The sequence below is a fragment of the Typopeltis vanoorti genome, chromosome 7 (genome assembly GCF_054136105.1).
Source record: "Typopeltis vanoorti isolate ZY-2024b chromosome 7, IOZ_Tvanoo_1.0, whole genome shotgun sequence".
NCBI lineage: Eukaryota > Metazoa > Arthropoda > Arachnida > Uropygi > Thelyphonidae > Typopeltis > Typopeltis vanoorti.
Genome location: NC_143555.1, coordinates 25,150,173 through 25,169,532, shown reverse-complemented (window position 1 = coordinate 25,169,532; position 19,360 = coordinate 25,150,173). Strand labels below are relative to the sequence as shown.

Sequence of the window (19,360 nt, the reverse complement as noted above, 5' to 3'; positions counted from 1 at the left end):
CATTATCAGTTAAAAATTGTATTAGAGTTAGACTGTATCGTGGAGTTAAAAGTTTTGTTTTAAATATTGTTAAGTTAGTCTTTCACATGGTAAGTTACATAGCGTAGCACATAGCACCAATGCAAAGCAAAACAATGCCATCCAAGGTGTATTTGTTTAAAGAATTTAGCCAAAAAGATTTTGTGCAGTGCAATGTCTGCAAAATGTATGCATTACCGAAGACAGATGGAATTTGGTTTGAAAGCAATAGTGGTGAGAAAGTGTGCTGAAAATGCTATGAGAGCGAGGAGCAAAAGTGTGTCTCAGGCTGCGAGAATGAAGTAGTGGATGGAACTCAGAATACACTTGAAAATGTGTGATGTAATGAGAGAGAGTAAAAGTGTTAAACAAAAGAATAGTATGACTGATGTAATGAGGGAGATAGTTTGGTTACAAGAGTGATACACAGGGCAAAGCAGGAGAGCAGGAGTGAATGCAGAAATGTCTGGTGAGTGGGTCAGCTGACAGCAGAAAGAAAGAAATGCGAGATAAGAGAAATGAGGACTTAACCAAGAGAGAGAAAGAAAAATTAAGGAGAGAGTCTTGTATGATGATTTGATCATGAAAGGTGCGATCAACGATAGATTGACAAACTCGTGCTTTCTTAATGACGTAAGTGAAGATATTAGAGCACAAAAGAGTAGGTTGAAGGAGATGATTGCATTGGTTGGAATCAATGATTTCAAAGGAGAAAAGTATAGCATGAGAGAAAGGACATGAAAGAATTACTGGAAGTGGCAAAAGAAGTGTGAGAGAATTAAGATAGTATGTCTGTTGCCACGGTATGACAGAGTAGAGCTGAGAAGGAGGGCCATAATAACGTTTGAGTCAATGCATAGGTTATGCCGGAGGACTGGTGTGGAGTGAGTTTGATGAGAAAAAGGAATTATACAAGAAGGATAGTTTGCATCTGAATGAATTTTGCAGAGATTGGAAAAATTGTTGTTGAATGAAGTGAAAGTGGATGTGCAGAATCAGAGAAACAAGAGCTTTTTGGGGGGGGAGGGGGGAGTGGGCTGTTGAGTGGAAATGCAGATATCAGTGAGGCAGCTGAGTGTAAGATTGTGTATAATATGCCTAAGTTAGTACCACTGGTAACAAACCAGAATGGAATAGTTGATATAAAGCATCAGGATAGAGGTGGGCCTTAGGGGCTTTTGCATTTTATGTATACTAATGTCAAGAGCATTTGAAACAGGCAGGAGGAATTTTTGGCACTGATTAGTTCATCCTGGTCAAAGGTTACTAGCATTAGTGAGACATGGCTAACAGAAGATGATATAGTTAGTGGAAGGAGTGTTATTGATGATAGCCAATGAACTGCAACCAAAGAGAATATAAGTTCAAGTGCAGGCCAGTGAAAATAGCACATTTCAGGATATCTGGTGTGAGACTGAGGCCAGCAGAACAGAATATGCAGTTGGATGCTGCTATAGACAAGGGGATGGAAATAGTATACATCAGCAAACAGATTCAATGAATGGAGGACAGGTAATTATCATCCCACAGGTAATCATCCCTCGATGAGTCCTTAAACTCCCTGGAGGTGTCAAATAATAATAATAATAACATAGATTCAAAGGAGGAAAGGACACATGGGAGGAAGGAAACGTATTTTGCGCAATTACTAAGTGATAATTACCTGAGACAGCATCTGATGAAATATACTAGGAGTTCGAGAGTACTAAATCTAGTAACTGCTTGACCTGGGAGGTGGCTAAATATGTTGATCATTTAAGACTATAAATTATATATTTAATTTAATCCTTTATCCAAGTGTAAGCAAACAAAGTTTGCACCTGAAGTATCTTCAGGACTGCGACAACTCGTTGCAAAGGTGGACAAACTTCACATTACTTGCCTTAGTGTCCTATAATGCAAAGCACATCTCCATGCAGAGATGTACAATGCTATGCTTTATGGGAAGGGTCACTACCCAGATCGGTTTCGATCTTTATTGAGGTCTATTCAGTGGGAGCAAGACCAAGAGGTGATATCAAGGTTCAAGCAATTCAGAAGTCTTATTTACCTATACTAGTTGCTTAAAGGTGTCACACCTTATTAATAAATTGTTCTGGATTAGAGAATGATGTTACATTATCGGTGTTGTGAAGTTTTTATTATTATTATTCAGGCCTACATGGAGTCAAAAGACTCGTTGCAGGAGTTCCTTCCTAAGAAACACAAAGTCTATCGAGACTCATCGTGGGAGGTCCCTCCCACGATCCTCATAACTAACATTGTAGAGTCTTGAAACCATTGTAATCTGCCTTTGTACCCTTTCCACAGTTAATTTACCCCCTTCAAATCCTGGGAACCAAATCTGAGAACAATAGTCTAAGTGTGGTCTGATCAGAATCTTAAACAACGGAATGATAATTCTTATCGATGCAGGTCAGTGTCCTTCTCATTATTGCAGTAATCCTCTGTGTTACCTTCACCACCTTTGCAATATGTCCCTAAATTTCAGGTTTCTATCAATCATCAACCCCATATCTCGTCTCCCCTACTTCCTCCAGTATAACTCCTCCCATAGAATAAGCAGCGTCCCATCGATGTTTCCCAAACCTCCAGACCTTACATTTTGCTGCATTAAACTGACTCCCCCATTCATTTGCCCATCTGTCTAGCTTATTCAAATCCTCTGGCAGGGCTATCACATCTGCACTATTATTAATAATCCTTCCCAGCTTCACATCATCCGCAAACAACTGAATATCCCCCTGCAATCCGCTGACAATGTCATTAATATAAAGGTTAAACAATATAGGTCCCAGTACTGAGCCTTGTGGGACCCAACTTGTAACCCTCTGCCTCCATGAAACTGCCCCACCATACACAACTCTGATTCCTATTGTGAATCCAGTTGTCCAACCTGACACCGAAACCCATATGTTGCAACTTAAATATCAGCTTATCATGTGGAACCCAGTCAAATGCCTTTGCTAAATCCAAGAAAATGGCAGTATATGCTTTTCCCTCATCTACTGCTCTTGTAACTATATCATAAAAGGCTAGCATATTACTAAAACAAGAGCACCCCTTCACAAATCCATGTTGACTCTCACAGATAACCAATGTTATCTGTGAGAGTCATCTGTCCAATGCTGTATACAGTTCTTCACTACGTTCTCCAAGATCCGAACAACTACTAATGACACACAAACTGGCCTATAATTAGATACTTCCAGTCTGCTACTGCCCTTATGCAATGGCACTATCTTACCTTTCTTCCATTCCCTGGGCACCTTTCCCATAGCCAGAATTTCATTGAAATGCTAGGCCAAAGGAGCTCAGTTCTTTAGCACATTCTCTCAAAACTTATGATGAAATTCCATCCAATCCCACAGCTTGACTAACATCCAGAGTACTCAATATTTGAAACACGCTCTCCTCCTGCACCTCTAATCCTCGAACCTGCCCTATCCCTCTATTATTAAAATACTAGAGGGATGAAATACACCAATAAAGTGTTCATTGAACAATTCCTCTATGTCCTCTGCAGTAACTCTATTAACATTTTTATTCCCACAATATCATTCTTCCACAGTCATTTCTCCTCCTACTGGCCACATAGCTAAAACATCCTCTAGGATTTTCTTTGGATCTTAGGGCCAATCTCTTCTCATATACCAATTTCACGTTCCTTACCATACTAGTCACTCTCCTTGATCGTGTCTTATATTCTTCATGCATCTTCTCTTCACCTGTCTCCTTATATCTCTTCCATGGCCTCTTTTTCACATCCAATTCCTGTTTAATATTGTTTGTCAGCCACTTTACTCCAAATTGTGTCCTCTTCTTCACTCGTAAAATACAGCTTACTATTGCTAACAAATATTTCTTCACAGTTTTCCAAGCACTAATGATATCCTGGCCTTTCAATTCCTTCCGCCATGAAACTTACCCTAGTTGACGTCTAAGACTATTATAATCACCTGCCTTATAATTCCACATTCGTTCAATTTTCTTTGATATTCCTGCATGTCTATTCATCTTCCAAGTCAAAACCATATGGTCACTCTCTCCAATTTGTCCCTCAAGAATTCTATAAATTCCATTCCCTTATTGCTACATGCATCTTCCTCTCCCCAGTTTATACTGGTGTAGTTAAAACTGACCCAGTGTAGCTCAGTGGAAGTGGTGTTTTCACTTCACAGCGCTTGACCACACAAAGGAAGATGAGTTCAAATCTAGTCATCAACTAGAGGAACTTGTACTAAACCTTTGTGTCTATCTGCTGATATAGTGGATAGTAGTGGTGCTAATGATGTGAATAACATTTAAGAGCACACTCGGTTCGATGAGTTGTGGAGATGAGACTGCCTTGCTGAGGCACTTTTTGGCCAAGCCTGGCTGGCCGAGAGGTTAACATATCCGCTCCTCAGCAAAAATGTTGCAGGTTCGAATCCCGCTATGCATGGATGTTTGCGATTGTCTGTGGAAATACTAGTGGTGGTGATTGGCGATAGATGGCATTGGTGTAGTTGTGGTCAGTTGGTGGATTGCGAGTGGTGGAGACAGAGTTGTAGAGTGGATGCCCTCCCTCAATGGATCTTTGGACTCCCTGGAGGTGACAAATAATAATAATAATAATAAAAAATCTCCAATAACAATCATTCTTCTTGCACTTGCCAAGCTCAACTGTCTAAACATCTCAGGCAAACACTCCTCATGCATCCTATCTTGAACACCACAGATCATTGAGTCCCCCATACATTACACCTCTTACCACCCTGTTCCTCGATTTCTCATCTGCAATCATATGCATCCCTCACTTTCTCTCACTCCTCTAACACTCTCTCTCTCTATGCTCCCCTACTTACCTGCCTTCCTGACATCACTCTATCCCTGGTTCCAGTGCTCCCTTGCATTCCTCTCATTCCCTCTCTTCTACTGTTCCTATTCTCTCCTCTTCTATCATTTTCATAACTCTCTCTCTCTCTTCTACTGTTCCTATTCTCTCCTCTTCTATCATTTTCATAACTCTCTCTCTCTTCTACTGTTCCTATTCTCTCCTCTTCTATCATTCCTATAACTCTCTCTCACTCCTGTTCTGGGTAGTGACCCTTCCCATAATGCATAGCATTATACATATCTGCAAGGAGATGTGCTTTGCATTATGGGATACTAAGGCAAGTGATGTGAAGTATGTCGACCTTTGCCACGAGTTGCTGCAGTCGTGAAGATACGTCAGGTACAAACTTTGTTTGCTTACACTTGGATAAAAGGATTAAACTAAATGTGTAATTTATAGTCTAACTAAGTGAAAAAAACTTCCAACATCGCTTTCATTTAAGACAGGGTGTATGTATGTGTGTGTGTATATATATATATATATATATATGGGAAGTGGTAATGGAGTGTTTGAGCGAGGTAATGGAAGACTGCATACCTAGAGTCAGGAGAGTAAATCAAGTGGGAATTAAATGGGTGAATATCATGATTAAGCTGATTCTAGTAGCAAAGTTTATACGTTGGTCAGACATAACTGGTAATTAGTTTACGGAATTAGCAACGCATATAAAGTATATTAATTAAAGGCAACTTTAATGAATAACTTCTATATTTCGGCAACGTCAAGGGTAACAAAGTAATCCCTAATTGTGTTAAATTGAAGCACCGTTTTACTTCCGAGAAAGCTCTGAGCATTTATAATCACACTAGCTTTGCCCTGTTAAGAGAACAAATTACCGTGACGTGCGTCCTCCTTGCCGACGAAAACAAAACCTTACGGGCACTAGAGGAAGAGCTTTTGAATACACTCGGCCGTGATCTATGGTCGATACTTTATGACGTCTCATGCGCATCGGCAAAAAAAGAATTTGAAAAAATACGAAGTCGGCACTTGAAAAAATACGAAAACCTGATAAAGAATTCTACTTCCTTACCACAGCCACCACTCAACACTGTAGTCAACCTCTCGTCAGCAGTTTTAAAGCCTGAAGCACTCACCGCACTTGCACGTGGTCACAATTTCGCCCTAGCTCCTAAAAAAATACCTGCCGAAGAAATCATGATCCAAATAGAACGTGGGATTCGCAACCTGCCTAACCATATTGCCAACAACGTTAGACTGGATGTAGTCATGTTCTCACTAAAGCCAAACCTCCAAAAACCAACTTATCCAAAAACGAATATGCAGCCCTACAAGAATTGAAAAACAACAACAAAATAGTAATCACCAAAGCGGATAAGAGAAACGCCACTGTGGTGCTAAATCAAAAGGACTACAAAGGTAAGCTTAATACTTATTTCAATTTGGTACTAGACCGTACCACTTACCTCCCTATTGAATATAATCCTACCAGCTCACAGATTAGAACTCTCCACAGACTACTTAAGAAAGTCACTTATTGGCCTGTGGAAGTCACTAACAAACTAAAACCTTACAACTCTAGACCCCCCGATTATATGGACTCCCAAAAATACATAAACAAAATGTGCCATTACATCCCATAGTGGATGGCATGGATTCCCCCACATATAAATTAACCAAATATTTAGCCAAAACGCTCACACACTATACTGGCAATACACCATCACACATAAAAAACTCAGCCCACTTTAAAGCCAGTATAGAAAACCTCTCACTCCAACACACTGACATAATGGTCAGTTTTGATGTCTCCTCCCTATTCACTAATGTCCCACTCAAAGAAACCTAGAGCTCATCCAAGCCAAGTTTCCTCCCGATATCTCAGCCCTATTTCAGTTCACAATGAACTCAGGCTATTTCGTTTGGCAAGGAAAGTTCTACAAACAGATAGAGGGGACAGTCATGGGTTCACCACTTTCTCCACCCTTGGCCAATTTCTTTATGGAGACCTTTGAAGAGAAAGCCTTAAACTCCGCCCCACAAAAACCAACTATTTGGCTTCGTTACGTGGATGATGTGTTCGCTATTTGGCCACATGGCTCAGACTCGCTCCACTCCTTCCTAACACACTTAAACAACCAACACCCCAGAGTCCAGTTCACCTTAGAAAAAGAGGAAAACAACACTCTCCCCTTCCTAGACACTTTAATCACCCGCCAGCTTGATGGATCTTTGGTTTTCTCTGTTTACAGAAAACCCACCCATACTGGCAGATACATTCACCAGCAATCCCCCCCCCCCCCCGCAACAATATGGGGTTATAAAAACACTATATAACAGGGCAAAATTAATCTGCTCAGATGACAAGGCCCTAACTACTGAACTAAACCACATCCTCAACACTTTCTTAGCCAATGGCTATAACCCCAAAAAAATCCAAAAAAAAAAAAAATCCAAAAAATACTAAAGCCAGTAAACCACAACCCCCCCCTCCCCCCCTCCATAATAAAGATTACACGAAGTCTATCACCATCCCCTACATCCAGGGCACCTCTGAGAAAATAACCAATATCCTCAAAAAATATGACCTTACTTCTTGTTACAGACCATATAAAAAGTTGGCATCCCTTATCCGCTCTACCAAAGACCAACCACTTCCCCTAGACCTACCTGGTGTATAGCAGGTCCCTTGCAGCTGCAAATTGTCCTACTTTGGCCAAACAGGCAGAACAACAAATATCAGGATTTCAGAACACAAAGACTACATCTGGTTTCACCAGTACAGCCGCTCTGGGCTAGCAGACCATGCCTTAGATACCCACCATAAAATTCGTTGGAAGAAAACAAAAATAATACATCGCAGCAAGTTTAAATACGAAAGATTATTCAAAGAATCTTCAGCAGCTCTAAAAAACGTTCCTAACCTCAACAAAATTGGGTGCATGAAACTACCCCAAATTTGGGAGACTTACATTATGAGAACTTCAGCCCAACTGCCAAGACTACCAAATTAGCCCGCCAGAGGGCACCATTAGGACTTTAGGAACATTATTAGTTTCTTGCTTTCTTCCTCATTTGCTTTGTGAGTGCCTGCGTGCACATACCATATCTTTAAGTTTCCTTAAGATGGCAGCTTGACGTTGCCGAAATATAGAAGTTATTCATTAAAGTTACCTTTAATTAATATACTTTATATGCATTGCTAATTCCGTAAACTAATTACCAGTTATGATTAAGTTGGTGCTGCAAAAAACGAAATATTTGTGGAGGGAATTTAAGGAGACCAGCAGGCTCAAACCAGAAAGGTAACTAGTGTGGTAATAAAAGCCAAAAGCCTAGTATAGGAAGTTAGCAAAACAGGCTAAAAATAATCCCAAACAGTTCTTGCGATATTCTGTAAGTAAAAGAAAGAATGTATATGGCAGAATAAATTTAATGACTGCTGATGGTAGGGAGATAACTGAATTAGTCGAAAGAATAGAATTACTGAGTGAACACTTCGCAATAGTAAATCATCCAGATGGTGATAGTGCAGGAACAAGAGAGCCAAAGGCTTATATGGGAACTAAGGTAAATGAAATGGAGGTGCATAGCATATTACAGAACCTTAATGTGAATACAGCTGTGGGATTGGATGGTATACCAGCTCAAGTTTTATGTGCAGCTGCGAGGGAATTGTCGGTGCCCTTGGCCATATTGTTTACTCTAAGTTTCAGTTCTGAGTTAGTCCTGAGGGGATGGAAAAAGGGAGAAAATAGGTTCCATTGCATAAAGGTGGCTCCAAGACTGATGTAGCAAATTACTGACAAATCAGCATATCAAGAGTTATTGTCAAAGTATGTATTGGAGAAGTTAGTCAAGAGCAAAATACAGCAATGGATAGATGGAAATAGGATACTGTATGGGAGTTGGAAGTTAGGAAGCAGGGTTTTGTGAAGGGTAGGTCATACCTCAGTAATATCATCATGTTTTATAGTACAGTGACAGCTGAGTTGGATAAAGTCAATGGGTTTACAGTGATACTGCTGGACTTCACAAAGGTCTTTGACAGGATACCACATGGAATTCTAATCAGTAAACTGCAGCACATGTGGATGAATATCGGGTTGGTGAGATGAATATAGGAAAGGATCTGAGAGGAAATGTTTAGTTACTTGCCAATGATGCAAAGTTGGGTAGAGCAATAGTTAATACAGATGTCAAAATTTTGCAGGCTGATTTGGATAGATTGGCAGGTTGGGCAAAGGAGAATGGATATCAGTTTAATATGGCAAAGTGTACGTTTATGCATTTTGGGGTGAGAAGATTATCAGCTGTATACCACATTGGTGGAACTGTACACCAGGAAACTGATGAAGCCAGAGACTTGGGGGTGTTAATGGAGAGGGAGTTAAAATCTACAGGCACATAACAAAAGTGTCTAAAGCAGCTAATCATATTACTTGGTTACGGAAGAATACTTTGATGAGCAGAGACAGCAAGGTTATTGTTCCTCTTTATTGAGTCTCGATAAAGAAACTCAAATGATAACTCAAAAACTGTGATGAATTTTATGCATTTAAGTGAAAAGTAGTATGTTATGAGTTGTGAAAGAAACACCCACAAAAAATTCATTTACAATTGTAAATGAATGCAGTAACAAATGAGTACATGAAGACAATGGTCAAAAACAAGAGATTATTAATACCAGACTGTGGAGTCAAATCACTCATCGTGAGAGGTACATACACTATTACAAACAAAGCCCATCAAACTATGCTTTAAGTATCTGCATTCACCACAATATCAGGCAATACATTCCACACACCAACCACTCTCCATGCAAAGATCTGCTCCTTATGCCCCTTTTCACACTTCCAGGGATGTCCCTTGAGAGTGTCAAACATCATCATCTTATAAGATAAATGTTTCCCCTATCGCATTCACATACCAATGAACATAGGAGGCCAGACCCTGCCTGTGTAAGTTTGAGTATTCATGGAAGCACATACAGGTCAGTGTGTCTACCCAATGAAATGCCTCCCAAAACCATCACACTACCTCCACCATAAGAATCCCTTTTGCAGATATTAGAGGGATGAAAACATACATCTCTAGTTTTCTCTCCAGATCAGAGCACACCTGTTGTAACTTTACAGAGAGAACAAAGGACAGATTATTATCCCTCTAATATCCATGCAAGGGAAACTTATGGTGGAGGTAGTGTGATGGTTTGGGGAGGTATCTTGACTGGTGGATGCACCAACTTGTATGTGCTGCCTAGTGGAACCAGGAATGCTGCAATTTACAGAGACAGTCTTGGATCCCTAAGTTCATCAGTATGCAACAGAGAAGACATTTAACCTACAAGGTGATAATGCTCATTTTCATCAAGTAGAGATCATGGAGAATATTTTAAAGAAGAGACTATCATTATGTATGAATTGGCCAGCCAGGTCTTCTGACCTTAATTCTATTGAGCATATCTGGGATGCTCTCAACCCCCACCTTCCCAAAACTTGAGGGACTTAGAAGAGATACGTAGGAGCAATGGTTGTCATTATCAACTGATCTCTTGGACACCATTATAAACAGTATGAAATATCATTGTGTGTACTGTATTGCTGTTAGTGGTGACCACATTCCTTAATGAGGAACTTTGACAATCTCATTTTGACTTTTTGTTTCTGACAATTGTCTTTCTGAATTAAACTATTTGTTTTCAATTTTTGTCAGTGTTTCTTTCACATCTCATACCATAATTGCATAAAAATTCATCACACCGTTTTTGAGTTATTGTGATTTTTCTCTTTGTTCCTTTATTTATGAAAACCAGTGTATGCCAATGGATAGATGGGACTGCAATGGATTCTCCCCTTTCCCATGGCCAATTTCTAGAAAACTAAGTACTTATTACTAAGTCTAGTGATACTATGCAGATGAGGTATTTGTTATATAGTCTCATGGTCTAGACAAAAGTATATTTAAACAACTAAAATCTAAAAATACATTTTGACATAGAAAAGAAACAAACAACTATCTTCTTAGACACACACACACACACACACACACACACACACTAGTTATATACACCAAATGATTCATTATCCTTTTCTGGTTATCAGAAACTTATACAACAAAACACACATACTGGAAGAAACTAATATAAGTAGTCACATCACTATCCATTCAAACATCCTCAAAACACTCAATACAGTCAAGGATATTTGTTTTAATGACACAGCCCTTGCCAGAGAACTCTGTTATTTTTGTGAAACTTTTTTGCCAAGGATACAACCCCTATAATGGACAAAATACTGTATGATCCCTTTCTTGCACATCCCAGAGAATATAAAGTTACTTGTGTCTGCAACCTGATCTATTTTGGACAGACCAGTACATCTGCTAATATTTGTCTTTAGAAGCATTAAACTATATTCACAATCATTGAGTCAGGACTAGTTGACCATACTCTTCCAAGTACTCTTTCACACAGGAATAACTGGAAGAAGATAACTGTGTTGCATAGTAGACGCTATAGGTCAGACAGCCTAGTTTTTAAATTGGGATCAGCTATGAGATGCTCCCTAATATCAACAAGTATGGCTGCATCAATATGCCTAAAATATGGGAGACAGTCATCCTAGGACCATATTTTGCTTGGCTTCTTTGAATTAACTTCATTTTTTTTATCCTATTGCTAGAAGATGCCATGATAGGACATTAGTTCCTTTTCAATTACAATTTGATTTTACTACCTGTATATAAAAAATGAGCTTTGTATTGATTTAACCTTGATATCTGGTCAAGCTCCTACTAATGAGACTTCACTAAAAGTTGAAGCCAGTCTAGTTGCCAGACTGGACATTAGTATCATGCTTTTGCATTATGCAATGCTGAGGCAATTGATGTTAAGTCAACAGCTTCTATGTACAAGTGGACTAGTCATGAAGATATGTCACATACAAACTTTGTTTGCTTAGGCTAAGTAAAGTATTGAAACAAGTTTTCAAGCAAACGTAATCTTTCCTTAAATTCAGACAAAAAAAAAAAGTAATAAAGCATTACAAACTTTTTTCAAAGTGTTTATACAATGTTTTAATAGAACACAAAATAGTGAAGGTATAGGATCAGAACTACAATGCAAACTCTTATAGATGTTCTATAAGCACTATGTTTTCTACTCTCAACATTGTGAAACTGTTAACCAGTTTTATTAATGCAATTATTTAAGGAAAAATAATTGCATTAATGGATAATTTTCCATTCTTCAGTGGTAAAAGTGTTCATGATAAAAACTTATTGAGGCACTTTGAGCCTAAATAAGGCTCAAATATTAATATTATTATGGTTTGTGCAAGTATAGATATAGCATATACATTAGAAAATAATCTAGGATAAATTACTCTTATCTAGTAAATTATTATATAGTAATATAAATTACTATTGTATAGATGCAAAGTTGGGTAGGGCAATAGTGAATGCAGAAGATGTCAAAATCTTGCAGGACGACTTGGATAGAGTGGAGTTCTGGGCTAAGGAGAATGGATGTCAATTTATGTGACAAAATGTAAGGTTATGCATTTTGGGGTGAAAAGATTAGCAGCAGTTATACCACATTGGTGGAACTCTACTCCAGGAGATTGATGAGGCCAGGGACTTGGGAGTGTTGGTGGATAGGGAGATGAAGTTTAGGGGGCACATTGCAAAAGTGGCTAAATCAGCTCATCGACTCACTTGGTTGTTGAAAAATACTTTGACGAGCAGATACAAGGAAGTTATTGTACCTCTGTACCGAGCCTTGATAAGACCTCATCTCGACTACTGTGCCCAGATTTGGTCACCTCAGTTTCTTCTTGATGGGGAGGAGGTGAAGAGAGTCCAGGCGAGTGACCAAGATGATAGCAGGTCTATGGAATGAACCTTATGAGAACAGGTTGAAGATCTGTGGGTTGCAGAAATTAGTTGAATGGCAGAAAAGAGAAGATATGATTGAGACATACAAATTGCTAAAGGGTTTCTATAGGATTAATTCAGAGGATATTTTTGAGATCAGGACTGGTGGTGGGAGAACTAGGGGACACTTATGAAAGCTGGGCAAGAGTGTGGTCAGCAAGGGTGTTAGAGCTGGGTTCTTTACTTTTAGAGTGGTAAATGAGTGGAATAAGCTTCCAAAGTTTGTTGTGGGTGCTATGATGATGAGCGAGTTCAAGGCAAGGTATGATAGATACTGTGAGAATGTCGTATAGTTGTGTGGACATGATGTTTAGGGCCTCCCTCGATGAGTCTAAGGACTCCCTGGAGTCGCCCGTAATAATAATAATTAGCTATTTCTGTGTTCATACAAAAATAATATTTTCATTTGTGGATATCAATGGAATACAGGAATCACATACCTAATACATCCAGGTAACCTAAAAGACTTCTCATGGGCACAGTATTTACTTGGCACATATATCCTCCAGTATCTGATTCATCAACATTGGTGATGGAAAGCATCCAGTACATGTTGTCTCGATAAGTCAAGGACAGGCGCTGGTTTTTAGCCATTAGATGTTTATGGATACTGAGAACATTTTTTGTGTCTGATTTAATCCAAGCTATCTGAAAAAAAAAATTAAGAAATGTTTAAAAAATGTTTTTAAAAAAAAAAACATTCAAGAATATCTTAAAAAAAGAATCACCACCAGTCAAAAATTCATGAATCAACTATCTTAATACAGAGTTAATTCATGACTTTAAGGAAATACCCAGGTACTACAAAGATTCTTCATAGGAGTTCCACTTGACACACACACCATTCATTATATCTCCCTTTAACTTGCTCACAGATGATATCCTCTCACTGGCAATGCTTTCAGTTCACTCAATATGAGAAAAACCTGCCTCCTCCCCCATTCCAGCTCAATTTGCAGGGATAATTCCCTGTTATTTACTCTCCTGCCTTATATTGAGAAACTTCAATTTCACAAAATCTGGTTACTGGTTTGCACGCTTCTGTTCATCAGGATTCATAGCCATTACTTTAATCTTTCTTATATTGCCTCTTATCTTCTCCACTATTCACTAATCCCATCAGAACCCTGAAGATAGATGAACATATTAGTAGTGTAGACAATCATATCAAAGTTTAATAAAGAAGCATAATAACTTTATCCTTATATACCTTTGTAATCAGCACTTCTTATTTCTATAATTAACGTCATTACCATCTTCTCAACATGGCCCTTGATCTTTGGCTTAATGTCTACCATTACTCAGGGATCACCAACTCAATTTATTGGAAGTGAATTCAATCAGTATAACATCTGCCATCCAGAATATCTTCAACCCAAAATGCATATTCAGGGAATTGTGAATGATTTACAAATCCCTGAATATGCTGTATATTGTCTGAGGTGGATTTCGACGATGAGTAATCTCATGAACCATGAGGTCCTGAATAACAATAATCTGCCTTGTCGTAGTTATCTGTTGCTATTTCATCATAAAATTATGACCAGGTTAGATGAAAAGGAATGGATAAACCACTTAGTGAAATCCAGTATATTCTTATATGGATTACTACAAGGAATCCATATAAGAATATACTGTGTATATTCTTATATGAATCATTCATATCATCCTATCCACTGTTGTTACTGATGCTAACAGGAAATCCCCCCCCCCATCTTCCTCATTATCATATGCACTTCTATACAATACAGTATCAGTTGGTCATTCATTCACTTATCCATGCTAGCTTTACCCACCCTCTAAGTAGATATAAAGAACCTTCAAAATAGTATTTTTTTTTTTTTTTTTTTTTAAATCGAAATCCAATGTATGGTTTATCCATTTCTTTTAATAATATCACAAAATCACAGCAAATTATTATTATTCAGGACTACCATAGAGTCACAAGACTCATCATAGGAATCCACCACAGAAAATAGAAATTCCATCACATGATTTCTTACGAGGGTGATCTGAAAAGTTCTCAGCCTAACAATGAAAAAACGAATTTACAATTTCAAAATTATTTTTAATTTTCAACATAATTAAGACTAATACACTTATTACAGCGATGCTCCAGAGCCATTATCCTTTCCCTGTAGTGGTTCTCAGTAAGATCTGCAAAATACCTATCTACAGCTGCAATCACCTCTTCATTCAAAGAAAAATACTGACCAGAGAGGAAGAGTTTTAGTTTTGGGAAGAGATAGACGTCAGGGGGAGCCAAATCTGGGGAATAGGGCAGATATTCCAACAATTCATAGTGTAGATCATCCCTTAATTTTCCCGTTGCCAAAATACCTTTGTGGGCAGGTGCATTGTCCTGATGAAAGATGATTTTTTTTTTTTTTTCAAACCGGGTCTTTTCTCATGAATTTTTTTTCTAGTCTGGTTAAAAGATTGGAATAATATTTTCCGGTTATTGTTATGTCCTTTTCAAGATAATTAATAAACAAAATGCCTTTATCATCCCAAAACACCAATGCCATGATCTTTCCTGCCGATGGAACCCACTTTGTCTTCTTTGGCACTGAACAACCAGCTTCTGTCCACTGTTTTGACTGCTGTTTGGAATCTGGTGAGTAATGGTGAATACAAGTCTCATCCATAGTAATAAATCAGCACATAAAATCAGTTTTATTCTTGTTAAAATGCTCCAAGCACTGTTCAGAGATAAAGTTCTTGCACAAAGCTTTTTCATTTGCAATTCTTCATGCAAAGTATATCCTACACATTCTTTTGAAATGCCTATAGTCTCAGCAATTTCACGCACACTGACTCGCCGATCTTACCATAATACCATATTGTGCACTTTATCAATGATTTCTGGTGTTGTTACACTTTTTTGGATGTCCTTCATGTGGATCATCTTCAAAGCTGGTAAGCCCAGTGCCGGCGCTAGGGTCTTCATCGCCCACATGCAATTTCTATTTAACTGCACCCTGTAATGATCCGGGCGTGTGTGGTTCTTTTATGATAATAAAAGTTTAACCTATTTGAAATTTCTTAAATAAATTTTGACAAAACAGCCACACGTTGGTTCGCTAAATGTAACGAACCGGGGTTGTTGACTATGCAAGATAATCGTTAAAAACCCGATATTCTAAAAATTCTCAAAAGTGAAAGCAAATTTTGATAAGCCACTTCACTTTAATCGTTGAATATAATGATACAGGGATGATAGCCTTCTCACCGACCCGAATCGCTAACAAAATTAAAATGAATTTTAATTAAAGTTAAAATTTATTTGAACTAAAGTTTAAAAAATTCTTGCATTTTACAAGTTCCTAAATTCTTAATAACTTATAAAAAATTATTAAATTTTTTTTACAAGTGGAACTATCTTTTAGAAAAATAAAAGAAACTCAAGATAGATGAGAAAATAAGAAAAGAATTCAGAAATAATTAGAGCATTTAATATAAGTATTCAAAAAATAACATCTTTACAGAAAATAAATTAAATTACATAAATACACCTTGAAATTTTTTAAATTAAAATTTTAAAGTTTCTTGATTTCATATTCACAATATTAGAAATAATGGTCTTAACGTCTAATTCCGCACATATATTATTTTCAATAGCTATTAATGCCAAACTAACAAGCCTTTTTTGTGACATACTTGTTCTCAAGTAGGTTTTAATCAAATTTAACTTGGAAAAGGAATGTTCACCGCTCGCTACAGTAACAGATAAGGTTAATAGTATTCTTAAAGCAATTGAAAAGTTAGGGAAAGATAAATTATTGGACACAATAAAATTAAGAATATCGAGAGGGTTTTGAATATTTAAATTATTCTTCCCAAAAATATCCTGGACAGCACATAACTCGTTATATAGTTCTATTGCATTTACGTCTTTACTGTCGCCGTCCTTCAAGAGAATCTCTAAATCGTCACAATTTTTTAGTAAATCTTCATTATAATTTGTAGTAATCTATACAAGAAATTGAAATTATCATAATATGTTTTTAGTTGTTCAAAATGTTCTATTAATGAACACATTGCAATGTCTAGAAGTGTATAAAACACATTCACTCTAAATTTATCTTCTGGCGATTGTGGCGTTTCGTCATGATGTTCGTAGTCCAATTGTCGTGTCTTATTTCGTCAGTGAACTTCCGTACCAGTTTTAAATTCTTGTTCTCCATCCACCTCTTCACTCAGTTCTTTTGCCGTTTTTAGAATTTTTTTAAAATTTTTATCTGATCGATACTCTTGTAAGAACATTTTTAAGTTTTTGATAGATTCTAAAGCAAGCATAATGTTCATATTTTTGTCTTGAAGCATTTTACTCGCAGGGTTTATTCTGTTAAGTAAATCATGCCGGTTATAAGAGAGCAAATAAATTTGTAGTCCTTTATTTTAACACAATGTTTGTGCTTCATGCTGAGTTTCTTTATTAAAATTTTCATTATTTAAAATTTCAAAAAGTGCATCGTAAATTTCTCCTAATTGATATCGTAGAGTGCGGATTGCATTAATTTTACTTTCCCAACGTGTTTCTGATGGCTGTTTCAATGTTAAATTTTTTATGAACTTTAAAAGGATTATATACAATTTTTAAAAATTTTTATTTGGTGTATCCGGCCTTGTTTATTTTAATATTGATCATTCTAAGAATTTTTTGTTTTTATGATAAAAGTTTTGTTTCTTAAAAATGAACTTATGAACCGTGCCCTGGCGGTGGCACCCCCTTCGTAGCGGTACCCGCATGCTCTGAATTCCCACTTCCGCCGGCTCTGGGTACACCCATGTTTAAATTCAGCAGCCCATTTCTTATTTGTCGAAAATGAAGGAGAAGAGTGCTCAAACTTTTATGAACTTCGAATGAATTTCTTTTGGCATTAAACCTTCTTATACAAATAATTTCATAGCCGTATGATACTCAATTTTATCCATGTCAAGGGATACAGACGACACTTTTGCTTCAGACAGCTTTATAAAACAAACTGCTTGAGAGAAATTTTAAATTTTTAAGTCATCAAAGATGACTTCAGATTTCACATGGATGCTTATGCCCAGATGTACCAAATTAGAAAAAAAAAAAAAAAATCGTGCCGATAGTGTTACCATCTTTGGTCGAGGCAGAGAACTTTTCAGATCACCTCTCTTAAACTCATTCACCATCCCAAATCTCAATAGGCTATGCATATACTGCTGCTGCAACCTCTCTTGTCTATGGTTTCTTCATCTCAAACTCCAGATGTGGTCTGATCAAGACCTTATAGAGAAGGCACAAAGGCAGATGACATGAAAAAATCTCTCCAGAGTGTGTGTGTATCTGTAATATCTCAATGATATCACTATCTCTTCAACTTCTGTGAAACTGTAGATAACATGCCAAATTTCCACAGTCTTGATGTTATTCATGTCATCTGCCTTTGTGCCTTCTCTATGGTTTCTTCATCTCAAACTCCAGATGTGGTCTGATCAAGACCTTATATAATACACCACACCCTTTTCTGGATTGCTGCAATGCAGAAAAGGATAGTGACAACACTTGGCAATATATCTCCTGAACTTCAGATGTCTATTCACCATCACCCAAAATTTATTTCCTCCTCTGCTTTCTTCAGTATAGTTCACTCAGTGCAGTATGTGGATTCCAAATTCTGAAATATTACACTTACTGGCAATAAACTGAATCCCCAATTATTTTCACACAATTCCTGTCTTTCCAGTTTGTTCCAGTCCTCCTGAAGAGTCACACAACATGGGCACTAACACTAACAGGTCTCCCGAGCTTTACTTTATCTACAAACAATTGAATATCTCCCTACTGGACTGCAAGTAAATATTCAATTGCTTCGCAGATTTCCAGTAATGGTTCCAGTTCAGAGTCCTGCTCTAGAACTCCAACTTGTAGCTCTCTAACTCATAGAAGTATCTTTGAAATTTATCAGACAGCCAATTTCCATCCACTGCACTCACATCTGAACTTGCAACTTAAATATCACTTTGCCATGCAGCATCCTGTCAAAATCTAGAAATATCGAACTATATGCCTTTCCCTGCAATCATTCATTTACTTGATTATACGAGGTCTGAAAAGTTCTCGGCCTCAACAATAGATGCCAACACTATCAGCAAGATTTTTTTTGTTTTCTAAGTTGGTGCATCTGTTATAAGCATCCATGTGAAATTGCAAGTCATTCTATGAAGTAGTTTGTTTTATACAGCTGTCTGAAGCAAAAGTGTTGTCTGTATCCCTTGAAATGGATAAAATTGAGTATCGTGCAGTTATAAAATTTTTTGTAAAAGAAGGTTTAAAGCCAAAAGAAATTCATTCGAAGTTCATAAAAGCTTATAGGCTCTTCTCCTTTGTTTTCAACAATTAAGAAATGGGCTGCTGAGTTTAAATATGGCCATACAGCCTTGAAGATGATCCACGTGAAGGAAGTGCATAATGTGTAACAACACCAGAAATCATTGATCAAGTGCACGATATGGTATTGAATGACCGGTGAGCAGTGGCGGCTCATGGCTTGAAATCATGAGGGTGCTGCAACTTTCAAAATATACATACAC

The 19,360-nt window shown here is 37.5% G+C and overlaps 1 protein-coding gene across 10 annotated transcripts in view; it reads right to left on the bottom strand.

Annotated features, from left to right (window-relative positions):
• The window catches only part of LOC150104529 (lachesin-like), a 1,086,504-nt gene that overhangs the window by 322,992 nt on the left and 744,152 nt on the right, over positions 1 to 19,360 (bottom strand). For all 10 annotated transcript variants that reach the window (XM_090395729.1, XM_090395728.1, XM_090395732.1 and 7 more), the window contains one exon: positions 13,234 to 13,441. In XM_090395729.1, the coding sequence (XP_090251855.1) occupies positions 13,234 to 13,441 (208 nt within the window). The remainder of the gene's footprint in view (positions 1 to 13,233; positions 13,442 to 19,360) is intronic.